The 13,960-nt window shown below is 49.0% G+C and overlaps 1 protein-coding gene across 8 annotated transcripts in view; it reads left to right on the top strand.

Annotated features, from left to right (window-relative positions):
- Positions 1 to 13,960, top strand: part of CTIF (cap binding complex dependent translation initiation factor) — a 336,841-nt gene that overhangs the window by 101,033 nt on the left and 221,848 nt on the right. For all 8 annotated transcript variants that reach the window (XM_050768157.1, XM_050768155.1, XM_050768154.1 and 5 more), the window contains one exon: positions 2,758 to 2,829. In XM_050768157.1, the coding sequence (XP_050624114.1) occupies positions 2,758 to 2,829 (72 nt within the window). The remainder of the gene's footprint in view (positions 1 to 2,757; positions 2,830 to 13,960) is intronic.

The following is a 13,960-nucleotide window of genomic DNA, read 5'->3' as shown; positions in this document are numbered from 1 at the left end:
ATATAAAGCAGAGGGATTATAGCTACAATACTTTAAACATTATACATATGTATGTATACACATATACATATATGTTTATGTGTATCTGTATACATTATTCTAAAAATGTGGGCCAGACATGGTGGCTCATGCCTGTAATCCCAGCACCATGGGAGGCCAAGGTGGGTGGATCACCTGAGGTCAGGAGTTTGAAACCAGCCTGGCCAACATGGTGAAACCCCGTCTCTATTAAAAATACAACAATTAGCTGGGCATGGTCTGGGCATGGTTGCACATGCCTGTAATCCCAGCTACTCAGGAGGCTGAGGCAGGAGAATCGCTTGAACCTGGGAGGGGGAGGTTGCAGTGAACTGAGATTGCGCCACTGCACTCCAGCCTGGGCAACAGAATGAGCCTCCATCTCAATAAGTAAATAAATAAATGTACATATATACTTATAGTTATGTATGCATGTATTTTACGTATGTATGAATACATATATATTAATTTTTGTTTTGGAACTATTTTAGACTTATAGCCAAGGTGCAGGATGGAACAGGGGGTTCCCAAACACTTGTCCCTCACCTTGCCTTAATATGAACCTTACATAACTATAGAACCATTATCAGAAGCAAGAAATTAACATTGGTACAATGCTCTTAACTAGAAGCTTTATTCAGATTTCACCAGTTGTTCCATGAATGTCCTTTTTCTGTTCCAGGATCCAAATTTGCATGTAATTGCCACGTCACCTCATTCCCTTCCAATCTGATACTTTGTCTTCTTTACTTTTCTTTTCTTTTACAACCTTGACACTGGTCAATGCTTCTGTAGAAAGCTCATCAATTTGGATGGTGTGATGTTTTCTCATGATTATGTTGAGAGGGTGCATTTTTGTCAAGAATACCCTAGAAGTGATGTGCCCGTCTCGACGCACCACACTGGGGAGTCCATGATGCAGCTATGTTTTGTTACTGGTGATATTAACCTTGATCACTTGGCTAAAGTGGCATCTGATGGTTTCTCATTTTTCTCTCCCCACCGCCAGCCATGATTAATAAATATCTTAGGGGAAATACTTTGGGACTGCAATGACCCAAGCAGAGGGAATTTAATCCAAAGAATTGATTACTTCTACCTGAGAAGCTACACAGCCCAGGGAATGGCAACCTCAGGTAGCTAGTACCAACTCTCGACCTGAGGCTCAAAGAAAGGGAATGGGCGAGGAGTGCCTCTGACACCGTTGCCACTTCTCTAGGGCTTCACTGCCCCTTATGGTAGCCACAGGCCACATGTGGCTCTTGGAGCCCTTGAAATGTTGTTCATCCAAACTGAGGTGTGCTCTAAGTAGATTTCTGAAACACTATGGAAAGAAGAATGTAAAATATCTCATCAACAACTTTTTATATTGATTACCTGTTGAAGTGATAATATTTTGATGTATTAGATTAAATAAAATATATTATTTCATTTAATTTTACCTGTTTCTTTTTAAAATCTGGCTACTAGAAAACTTAAACTTCTGCCTGTGGTTTCTGCGTGTGACTCTCATTTGGTTTCAGTTGGATGGTGCTGCTCTAGGGCACACTTCCACCCAGCCTGTGTCAACAACATTGTAATAATAACGTTCATCCTGGACAAAGGTCATACCCTTGAGCCATGCTCAGGAGGGCACGTCTCTATGTCTCTATGTTGCCCAGGCTGGTCTCAAACTCCTGGGCTCAAGTGATCTCCTGCCTTGACCTCCCAAAGTGCTGAATTACAAGTGTGAGCTGCCTGGCCCTCCTCTGCTCTTTATGTATCATGCAGGGTGTAGGTTAAGATCAGTATTCAACAACTTCAGCTCCAGAGGCTAGCTAGTGTTTAATACAATAGTAAAAACACTGCCGTATACCTGGATAGCATTTGACAGGAAGGGCTATATGGCTGCTACTGCATTGTATCTATACAGTGTTTTTATAGCTCACAAAGGTCCTTCGTCCCAGCCTCCCAGCCAGTCACCCAGCATGGCTCTCCCCAGTTTATAGATGACAAAATGAAGCCTGAGAGATCACATGGATTTCTGTGGCTCCCAAACTCCCAATGCATCCCTTGGGGAGCTCGTCAAAACACTGATCCTCTGGCCCTGGCCTCACAGAGTCTAATTCAGTGGGTGAAGGCTGGGGCCCATGGGCCTCCATGTTGCGGACTCTGGGGACTCACATGCAGATGGTTGTCAGACCGCACTTTGGGACACAGCAGCCCTCTGAGTTCTCAGGGGATGTGAGTGGCAGGGCTTGTCTGAGCCACGCTTCTGATGGCCAGGTTGGGCTCTTTCCTGGTGCCAAACCCATCATCTTTTGGAGCTAGGCTTCTAGGAAGACCCACACATACCTGCCTCACTGCCAGCTCCGGCCACACCCTTGATGTAATAGAGGGCTAGTGTGGCTGAAGCCAGGTCAGGCGGTCAAACGTGGTGCTGGTGGTACCAAACTCAGAATAAGTTTCATCATGTCTGGCTGACTTTAGGATGTAGCCAGTCTTTGTCACTGTGCTGGGCTCAGGTGAGGGGAAGTGAGTTTGCCTCTCCCTCAAGCAGATGCCAAAGCTTCATCTTGATGTGGAGCTTGAGGATGCCAAATTGGGTCTGGTGGTTGAGAAAGATTTGGGTTGAAATGACCAACTAGGATTCCACACTCATGCTAATGGGGAAGGCCGGGGCACAACTCCTGCAGCCTGGCAGAGTGAGCATGGGCCTGGCTGTCCTGCCATCACTGATCACTCCTTTCTGCTCTGCAGTGGACAGCGGACTGCAGCGAACCGCTGGACAGCAGCTGTTCCTTCTCCCGAGGGCGAGCCCCCCCACAGCAGGTAGGGAACCGGCTCTGCGCTCTGTCTGGGGGTATCCTATGTCTTGTCTGCCTGGGTTCCTGGGCCAGCCCACAATGGCTCCTGAGGGGTGGTGACATGGAGAGTGCAGAGAGGTGGGAGAGGGGAGAGTGCATCTGTCCCCTGGAAAGCCCTCCCTAACCCCCTGCCCACAGGCACTCCCCCAAACTCATTGATTGATGAGATTTCTTTTTTAGTGACTGCATTCTATATACTAACACACATCTGGAAGCAGCCCAGATGTTTGCTGAGGAGAATGAAGAGGTGCCTTGGGATCCATCCTTACAGTGGAATATTACATGGCAGTCAAATGACTGCACTGAGGGTTCAGGCACCGACATTGTGGCCCCACAAACAATGGGACTCAGCATTTTGATGCTGGCGGGTGCTTTGGATGTCACTTCTGCTCCAGATCTGCAGAAGGCCTGGGAGGGGCAGCCTGTGGGGGAGCTGTCAGAGACTTGTCCATCCCTCCAGCCAACCAACAGTCCTGGGACCCCACTGGAGCCTGCCACCTTTCTCCCTGCTGCTTGCCATGAGGTCCTGAGAGGCTCGTGGGTGGGTTGCATGGCTGGGAGGGAAGGGGGGCAGCTGCTGTTTGAGAGCTGCCCTGGTGACCCCCAGGCCCTTCCCCACACCCTCTGGTGGTCCAGCTGTTCTCACTGATACCTCATCCCTGCCTTCAAGAGCCTGTGGGATTAGAGGCTGAAAAAACCATGTGTCCCTATCCCGAGTTCAGCCTCAGACTGTGCCTGTCCAGAAAGCGGACGGAGCCCCTGCAGGCTCCTGTGAGGGGCCATGCCCGGTTTCAGCCATGCCCGCTGCAGTCATGGGTTGCCCCGGGCCTACTTGCTCATGTTCAGTTTCGATCCACTTAATCATGTTCAGCTTCGGTCCCCTGGCAGATTCACCCAACTCCTCTATTCTGTGCCAAGGGAAGCTGGTCAGTGGCCTTGGTTCTAGATCTTTCTTAGGCTGCAGGGTGTGGCTGCCCCATGGTGTAGTGGGATGGCTGCCTAGGATGGTTCTTTCACATGACAAGATTTGCTTGTGTGTTCAATTGTTTCTTAAGAAGGAGGCCATAATAAGAGCCCCAGGGGTTGGGGGTAATGGGAGACCTGGAGTCTTGTTTTTGTTCTGCCGCAAACTTGGTGATAAACTCTTCCCCCTCGGGTCTCAGCTTCCTCACATAAAACCCAGAAGGAGCCTCGATGGCCTCTGAGGGTCCTTCTAACATCTCCGTGCCATTTGCAGATGAGGAAACTGAGTCCCCCGGAGGTGCCACTTGTCTGCCCTCCACCCCGTATGGCACTGCTACCTTGCCCAGCTGCAGAAGGTGACCTTCTAGGGGGTGCCTTTGTCTCCGCTGCCTCCCTGCCTGGGACCCCGTGTTATACTCCCTGACCCCCTAGCTTTTGGTCTAGGCCCTGCTCCTCAGGGGCACTGTCTTGCTCCTGCCAATTATTCTAGGGTCTCCTAAATGGAGTTCCCCTCACTCTTCAGCAGCAGTTGTGAACTTGGATTTGGGGACTCAAGCACCAGGCAGAGACTTTCAGGGAGAGCTTGAAGCTCTTAGATGGGGAATAAGAGGTTTGTCCCTGAGAGCTCTCTGTTATTTGGTCAGCAGGTGTCTGGTTCTGGAATCTTCCAAGGAAGGGTCCTTTTTCCTCTTCCCTTTACCATCTTTTTGGGGGCCTGTCTGCTGCCTTTCCCTTCTGGTCCCCTTCTCCACATCACTCCTGACAGAGTCTCCAGGACGCGAGGAAGGGTTCTCCACGTTTTCTCCCCTCATCTGCCTCACCTCCCCACCCACCCCTGTCCTCTCGGTTCTGCCTTCCCCACCTGCAGGAGGTTGTGTGGGGGTTCGCCAGATAATATGGGCCCATGGAGCAGGGCTGGGGGCTTGTGGGGTGGGGTTAGGTGTGGGCTTGTCCCTGCCCCAGGCACCCTGACACCACAAGGCTTACCCCAATCCCACCTTCAGGAAGCAGCTGAGCAGTTGACTCGGGGTAGGCAGTGTTTGACAAAATGAAATATAACTCAACTTAAAAGTGAAGTTGTGAAAAGCTCATATTAAATCCTTTCTTGGCAGGTGAAACTAAGACATAGGTTCATTATAGGGGAGGTGCCCAAGGAGGGTGGAGGGGAGGAGCCCAAGGAGGGTGGACAGCAGGGTCTCTGCATAGAATCCCACCTAATCACCTGACATGCCCAGAGGCAAGGTTTTGTGGGAGGCACCTCCTACAGGCCACAGGAGCACTGGCATTCCCATCACCCCTGACCTGCGGTGGCCGCCTGATCATCTCAGAGGGAAGACGGAGAGATGTCTACTTCCAAGAAGTGGAAGAGGGGCTGGGCCACTGAGGGACACCCCCTGCCACAGCCATGTGTGCCTGGTGCTGTGTTGGTCTTGGGTGCAGTGTCTGCAACGTCCATGCCTGGAGAGCCAGCTGGGACAGAAGGGAAGGCTCAGTCAGAATGCTGGGTTTGCCTGAGCCTGGCGTAGGATGCACCACCTGTGCTGTGTGAAGTTGCTTACAGCCAAGGAAACCTCTGAAGATTGGAGAGGGTCTTTCAGGAGGAATTTCTTAGAGATTTGTCAACCAGGAGTGTTTGCAGGGGCGTGGTGCTAAGTTCCAGGTGGGCTTGAAGCCAGGGACCTGCCTTCAAGGGCAGCACTGCTAAGTGAAAAGGACAAGACACAGGTGTAAAACAGATGCCCCCTGCAGGACACGAGATGGGGCCCAGGGGGTGGCCTGGAGTTCAGAAACCTGGGCAGGTGCACAGAGGAGGTGAGGGGTAGCAGCATCTCCTGGATGGATGGCCAAGGTTCAGACCTGGGTGCTGCACGGGGAGGCAGGAGCATCTGTGGGCCTGAATTTACATGAGGTCTCCCATGGTCGGCAGCACCTTGGTTCAGTGATGACAGGCTTTATTTTTAGACATCAGAGAATGAATTTATTAGGTCCAAACAACAGCATGGCATAAACAAGAGGAACCTTTATTTTTCTCTTGCCACCAGCCTGGATGGGCATTCAGGGCTGGTATGGTAGCCCAACAGTGTGGGGGCCAGCTCCTGGCTTCTCACTGCTCTGCCCTCTCTAGAGTGTTGCCCTTGGCCATGTGGCCCATGGTGGCTCATGCCCACGTCCATGCATCCGCCCGTGGGGACACCCACCTGAGTTTCCTTCCCAGGAACCTCTGATTTCCGTCCATGAAGCAGCCATCTCCTGATGCCCCCTACTGGAGGGATCAAACCTGGGCAGCGTCCTTTGAGTGACCGCACCCCAAGGAAAGCCCCACGTAGCTGGCCTGTGGCAGTGTCCTTGTCACCCCTGTCGTGCAGGGGCTCTCTGATGGAGAAAGACCCAGGCAGCTGCCCACTGAAGGGTGCCTTTGCTACTGTGATGGGATGCTGCTATTCCCTTCATCCTTCAAGGCTCCCTTTAGCCTGGCCCACCAGAGGCAAGAACACAGGACCAGCTCTCAGGGACACCACCCATGAGCACCCTGGCTGGCTCCTCGCTACACCCACGTGCCCAGGCAGACACCCTCACACTGGCTCATGCTGCTACCAAGCTGTTCCATGCACACCTGCCTGTGCTTCAGCCAGCTAGTCAACCCTAAGACGGGAGTTGGGGCTGGCTCTACTTCCTCAACCACTTCTGGCCTAGGGCCTTGTACTCAGTGGACACTCAATAGTGATGCCTGAGACTGCACTGAGTTGGCCCAGGCTCAGTCCATGCAGTCGTTCCCTAGTGGGCCCTTTTCCTCCGTCACACCAACTTTGATGAGCTTTCTGGGGCCATCACGATGATGGGAGAGCACTGCTAACCCATTTTTACCCATGGAGACAATTAGTTTCAGGGAGAAACTGAGGCTACATGGAGATGGGGTGGCTGGCTGCTCTGGTGCTCCTCTTGACTGACCACGTTGGCTGCACATGTCAAAAGTAAGGTTGGCAGGAAGATGCGGAGCTCCTGCATTCTGCCAAACAGCCTCTGGGTGGTGGGCCACAGACCATGCCCTGCAACCAGGGCCCAGATGCGGCCCCATTTGCAGATTAGTTATACACTGGGATGATTGATTCATCCCTAGCAGGCTTCCAGCCTCATCCTGTTTGTTTTTTTAGCTAATGTCAATAAGAAAACCTTGCTTTTTCTGAACCCTTTCAGAGGCAGAAAGTGGGGGCAACCTAGAGGAGACCGGGTCCCACAAGGGAGGAGGAAGAGAGCCCAGAGAGCGTAGAGCACAAAAAGGGCTACAGATAGTTCAGAAGAGGCCGACCAGCTGCCGGCAACTGGGATTCAGCTGTATTTGGGATTGCCTGACATCCTCTTCCCAAAAGTCCCGTCCGTCACCTAGTCATTTAGTTAGGATGTCAGAAATTTCCAGCTTTTCATTGTAATAGGGGAAATGTGTAGGGATTGCTGAAATGAGAAACTGCAGCAGCAGTACATTCAGAAGGCTTTTCAAGGTGCTGGCATGAGATGTAGAATTCAGGAAAGAAACCAAAGGCATAGGAAAGGTTGTATGGGGTAAGGAGTGAGCAGCTGTTTTCCATCTGCACAGGTGTGCCAAGGACAGGAAATTAATATGCACCACAACAGCAGAGCCTCTGATTAGACCTTGGGAAGGACTTCCTTTGACGGAAGGACTTGGCCCACCGTGTTGGCTGTTGAGCAAGGTGATGAAATCTTTGCTAGGAACCTGATGAGCACGACTCCTTATCAGGCAGGTTCACATGAAGCCCTGGGAAAGATGGGGGTGTGACACAAATGATGACTTTGAGTCTTGGCTGAGGGCCTATGATCCCAACATTCCCTGGAATAAGTGAAGGGTACTCTCTTGTTTCAGCCTGATGCCCTGTAGCAAACTGAAGCATAAAGAGAGTCAAAGAGCCTTGTCCCAAGGGCCAGGAGAACTAGGTGTTGACCCACGAGTGACACTGGCTCCAACACCTCTTCTGCAAAACAATGACACAGACTTCTTAGAGTCTCTCCAGAAATCTCTGTTTGCATTCTGTAACTCCATGAAATGCCCAACTGGATCCAAATCACTGCCACAGCAGGTCTGGGTCTTCCCAACTTCTCCACTGTTCCCCATCCCCCGATACCTGTGCCAACCTTCAAGCCAGCTATTTGGGCACCAACATTGACTCTGACCCAGGGGGTACCAGATGGTAGGTGGAGGAGACCTTCAAATATACTGATTACCTCTGGCCCCAGAAAAAGGTAGAAGGAGTTTTCTGCCAGTCAACTTGCTACCCTTTAGTAACTATAGGATTTTGTTCTGTGCTAATTTTAAAAAATCATTAGTGCAAACAATATCTCAGTAAAAGTGCCTACATTTTTTAGCACTTCCTTGGATATATAAGAAATACCAGGTTCATGTGCTGCTGTCTGTTTGGTTCATATTTATTGAGCCCCTGCTGTGAGCCCAGCAGATGAGTATGAGTGGGAGCTTCTGGATCACTGCCAGTTTGTAGGGTAAAAACTAGTTTACACAGAACAAGATGACAACGTACACGTAAGAGCCCCAAAGAGATGTCATCCTGGCCACAAGAACTGCGGTGATTCCAAAGAGTGGTCCAGTTGGTCTCTGTGGGTAGGGAGGTGTCTTGCAGGACATGAGGCCTGACCTTTGCCTTTGAGAATGGGTAGGATGTTTGACTAAATGGAAGAGAAGAGAGAAGAAAATGAAGAGAGAAGACATGATGTTATCAGAGGTTGAATAGGGCACAATGTTGGGATGTTAGGGTAATAGAAGGCAGCACAGCTAGAGGAGTTAGATCATATTGGGTGTTACTCAAGTGGGGGGCTGAGAATGGTGAATGCAGAGGGGTCTGTGTGTAGGTTCAGATGTTGGAAGCTCTGTCCAACCCAGCCCCTGTTGTGTGCCTTGAACTTTTTATCTTGTATCTTTCTCTGGTGTTCCATACAGGCAAAGTCTGTTCCCCTGTATCAGCCAGGATAGCCCAGGTAATGCTGCAGTAACAAACAACCCAAAATCTCAGTAACATTAAACAACCAGGGCACAGCTTGGTGGTACAGTTCAATTTTAACCAGTTGTCATGACAGAGAAAAAGGAGCTCTGGAGGATCATGCATTGGCAGTTCAGGGCTCCAGCCTAGCTACAACACTTGTCACTTCCACTCCAAGCTTGTTGCCCAGAACGGGTCATGTGGCCTCATCCAACCATAAGCACATTGAGAAGTACAGCGCTACTCTGTGCCTGGAATAGGGGGAACCAGAACTATTTGGTGACTGGCTAGAATGATGTCACATGCCCTATCTCTAGTAGAAGCTTCCCAGAGGCTGGGGCTGACCTTTTCTTTCCCTCATCTTCTTCACCACATCAAATCCTTGATGGAACTCAAGGATTCAACTTGTGGGGGCCTAGGGTAATCCCTGGATCTCTGAAGATTTGCTGAAAAATCAACTTGCAAAAGGCAGATTAATAAGAGAAAAGGCAGACACATTTATTTAACATGTATACATGGGAGGCTGCAGAATGAAGACCCAAAGATACAGGGGAAATTGTCTATTTTTATGGTTAAGTTAAACAAAGTATGGACAGTTGTAGAAATGGGATTGTACCAAAAGGGCGTGATCTCATGCTAATAGACGAAATGGGGAAACAGAGCAAGGCCTGTCTGTCTCGACTCTTCTTGGCCTCTCTGTGCAGCATTCCTTCCTTCTGAGTTGGGGCAGGACCCTCTCTGGAATGGGTGGCATAACCTATAATCAAACAAAGCAGATGAGATAATTTATTTATGGCCAGTTTTCACAAAGAAAGGCAGAGGGAGAATTAGAGCTCTATCTTTAGGTTTCATGGCTGGCTTTGGGAGAAAGAAGCTGTGGTTTCTCATGGAGGGGAAGAGGGAGTCTAACTTCTATGGCTAGCTTCAGGGGAGAGTGAGACTGAAGAGTGAGACTGAGAGTGAGAGGCAGGAGGGCAGAAAGTCAGAGAAAGACTTTTGCTTCTGAGGCTGCTGCTGAGGCCTTCATTTTGGGATATTGTTTTCTGAGCCCCAACAAACTCCCTTGCACTGGAGTTTAAGGCCTCCACTGAATTCTGAAGACATCATGGGTTCTCAGGTGGTAGGAAGCTCAGAGGTCACCTGATCCAGCTCCCCACCATGAGGTATTTCCAGTAGCAGGGAGCTCACTGCTTCAGAAGGCATCTCAGCACAGTTAGGCAGCTCAATTAATAAAAAAGATCATTCTTTGATTCAGCTGCAAGCCCCCTTCTCATTGCTCCAGCTGATGGGGTTTTTTTTTAACTATTTTGCTTGTGTCTTTTGGACTTTCCTCAGCAGCCTAGCATGGCAAGTCTTTTTTGAGCTAAATATCCTCATTCCTGCATGAGGAATTGCCTTTGCTGTGGTTGAGTCGTTCCTTTGTTTATCTGTTTGTTCTTTCACCTATTGATCAGCTCCCATCAGCCAGTCATCACTGAGGGCTGCTGTACTCCAGGCTGGGCACTGGGCACTGGGATGGTGAGGAATGTAGCCATGGTGACTGTTTGCGTGGAGGGTAGAGTGGAGAGGACAGATGCTCAAGCTGCAGTGTGAAGATGTCTGGGACATGACATGATGGTCCTTCGGGCCTGGGTCACATGCCCAGGAGCACTAGAAGTGTGCGCTGTGATTCCCCTTAACATTCCTCCCAGAACCAAACATGGCACAACCTCTGTGCTCACCAGTGTGTGTGTCTGTCTTTCAGAAAATGCCATCTGTCCCTATCCTCGAAGTGCCTTCTGGCTCCAGCTCACTTGGAGGAACAGGATGCCACACTTACTAAACAATGCTGACAACTGGCTCCTATAGGGAGAACCATCAGCAGCCATGCATTGGGTGCTTGCTGTATCCATTCTGAGCCACATGACCTGGTCTCTGCAATCAGGGAAGCTAGAATCTGCTTAGGGAAATAAGCCATTTTGGAGGAGATGGCAGCATGTGAATACGGGGAGGAGTAGCCTGGTGTCTGCACAGGGCCTTGCATTCTAGCAGGAGAGGTGAGACATACAGGCAAAGGGGGAGCCGCCATGCTGTCGTGGAAGCAGCCATGCTGTCGTGGAAGCCGCCATGCTGTCGTGGAAGCAGCATGGCACCTGGGTTTAGGAGATGTGTTTTCAGCCTGGACTGTGCTTCCAACATACTATTGAATCCAAACTTACTATTGGATCATGGATAAGAAACATTATCTCACTGCAGCCTCAGTTTCTGCTCTATAAAATGAGGAGGTGAACTAGATGTAAGGCCATCAAAATGTCTTGTTAAAAATATAGACCTAAACTTCTGCTTCTGGAAAATGCAATAGATGTTCTTATCCATATTTCTCCTGCTAAATACAACTAAAAACCCAAGACATTCTGTATAAAATGAACATAAGAAGACTCGGAGAGGTGGAGGGAAGAAGGCAGACCCGCTAGGGTGCCCAGGACCTGAGAATGACACAGTGAGAAGCTTGTTTTCTTTTTGCCTCATGTGTCTCACACTTGGCACTAGGAAATGCTAATGGACACAGGCAAAAAATAAAAAGCTGCTCTCTGCAGGAAACAGACTAAGAAAAGATAGAAAAATATAGGATAGAAAAGAAGGAAAATTATAGGAAAAGACCCAGCAAGACAGAAAACTTTTTTTTTTTTTTTTTTTTTTTTGAGATGGAGTCTCACCCTGTCGCCTAGGCTGGAGTGCAATGGCGCAATCTCGGCTCACTGCAAACTCCACCTCCCAGGTTAAAGCGATTCTCCTGCCTCAGCCTCCCAAGTAGCTGGGATTACAGGCATGCACCTCCACACCCAGCTAATTTTTGTATTTTTAGTAGAGACGAGGGTTCACCATGTTGGCCATACTGGTCTCGAACTCCTGACCTCGTGATCCACCCGCCTCGTGATCCACCCGCCTCCGCCTCCCAAAGTGCTGGGATTACAGGCATGAGCCACAGCGCCCGGTCCGACAGAAAACTTTTCGACAGTAACTGCTCTACCCCAGCCAAACACCACAGAAAACAACCCAACCCCCATCCATCCCAGCCAAGACTGAGTGGGAGCTCAGATTCCACCCCTGCTGGGCTAGAAGAGGGGCTCCAATCCCCTACCAGAGTAGTGTCAGAGAAGGCCAGTGGGGAGCTGCGACTTTCATCCCCAACTGGTGAGAAGGCTCCTACCCACACCCCATGGTGTCACTGGAGGCAGCAGGAACCTGACTTGCACCCCGACTGGGCAGTATCGAGGTGTCCCTCTCCTTCCTGCTGGGGTGGTGTCAGAAAGAGTGAGTCGGACTGCATAGATGCCCAGGGGTGATGAGGCCAGCCCCACTGCAGTGTCAGAGGGGACCACATGGGGATCCGGAACTCCCACCTCCATCCAGCAGTGACAGCGAGCACCCCTGGGGCATCAGAGGAGGTTGAGTGGGCAACCTGGACTTCCACTTCTGCCTGGCAATAATGAAGCTATCCCCTTCCCTTTTCCTCTGCCAGAGTGGTACCACGAAACGCAGTTAAAGCAGAAGGTTTAAATATGACTGTCTCATGAACTAACATGAAAATGTCTTGGTTTCAATTAAAAATCATTTGTCATACCACAAACAAACTGATTGAAATAAACAATCAATGGATGTCAACACAGAGATGCTAAACTGGACTTTATCGTCATTAAACTTTTGCTCTGGGAAGGACCCTATTAAGAGCATGAAGAGACAAGTTTCAGAGAGGGAGAAAATATTTGCAAAACATATCTGACAAAGGACTTGTATTTAGAATATATAAAGAACTCTCAAAACTCATCATTAAAAAACAATCCAATTAGAAAATGGACAAAGTAAAGCGACATTTTTCACTGAAGACATTTTTCCCTGAAGGTGATGTACAGATGGCAGATAAGCACACAAAAAGGTATGCAACATCATTAGCCATGACAGAGACACAAATTAAAACCCCAACAAGACATCACTACACTCTGATCAGAATGGTTAAAATAATTTTTTTTAAGTGACAATGTCCACTTCAATTTGGCAGTATTAAAAAAAAAAAGAAAAATGTGACGGCCAAGAGCAGTGGCTCATGCCTGTAATCTCAACATTTTGGGAGGCCAAGGCAGGTGGATCGTCTAAGGCCAGTTCGAGACCAGCCTGGGCAACATGGTGAAACACCATCCCAACAAAAAATATAAACATTAGTTATGCATAGTGGCACACACCTGTGGTCCCAGCTACTCAGAAGGCTGAGGTAGGAGGATCACTTGAGCCTGGGAGGTGGAGGTTGCGGTGAGCTGTGATCACACCACTGTACTCCAGCCTGGCTAACAGCGAGACCCTGTCTCAAAAAAAATAAATAAATAAAAATAAAAAAGAAAAGAAAAATGAAATGACAGTGAACAATGCTGGTGAGAATGCAGAGAAACTGAATCACTCCTACAGTTATAGTGGGGATGTAGAATGGTATAGCCATTCTGGAAAACAGTTTGGCAATTTAAAAGAAAAAAAAAACAAAAACCAAAACCTGCAAGTACCATATGATTTCATTGAGCAGTTGCACTCCTGGGTGTTTATCCTAGAGAAATGAAAACTTATGTTCACACAAAAACTTGTACTCAACTGTTTATAGCAGCTTTGTTCACCATAGGCAGAAACCTGGAAGCAGCTCAGGTGATCCTCAGCAGGTGAATGGTTAAACACTGAGCAATGAGAAGGAATGAACGAGTGATGATGCAGCAGCCTGGAGGAGTCTCCAGAAATCATGCTGAGTGATTTTCAAAAAGCCAGTCCTCCAAAGTTGCATACTCTGCAATTCCATTTATATAACATTCTTGAGAGGGCAAAGTAATAGAAACGGGGAGGAGGTTTGTGGTTGCCAGGATGAGGGAAGGGCTAGGGGCAGGAGGAAAGTGGACGTGGCTGTAAGGGGCAGCCTTGTGATGGTGGTAGTGTTCTGTGTCTCCACTGTGTCAGTGTTGATACCCAGAGGTGCTAAATTGAACTTCATCATAATTAAACTTTTGCTCTGGGAAGGATCCTATTAAGAGGATGAAGAGACAAGTTACATTGTGGCATTGAACTATAATTTCCTCATGGAGGGAAACTGCATATAGGGCACAAGGGGTCTCTTTG

This window comes from Macaca thibetana, chromosome 18 (assembly GCF_024542745.1).
Source record: "Macaca thibetana thibetana isolate TM-01 chromosome 18, ASM2454274v1, whole genome shotgun sequence".
Lineage (NCBI taxonomy): Eukaryota > Metazoa > Chordata > Mammalia > Primates > Cercopithecidae > Macaca > Macaca thibetana.
This window is presented reverse-complemented; position numbering and strand designations above follow the sequence as displayed.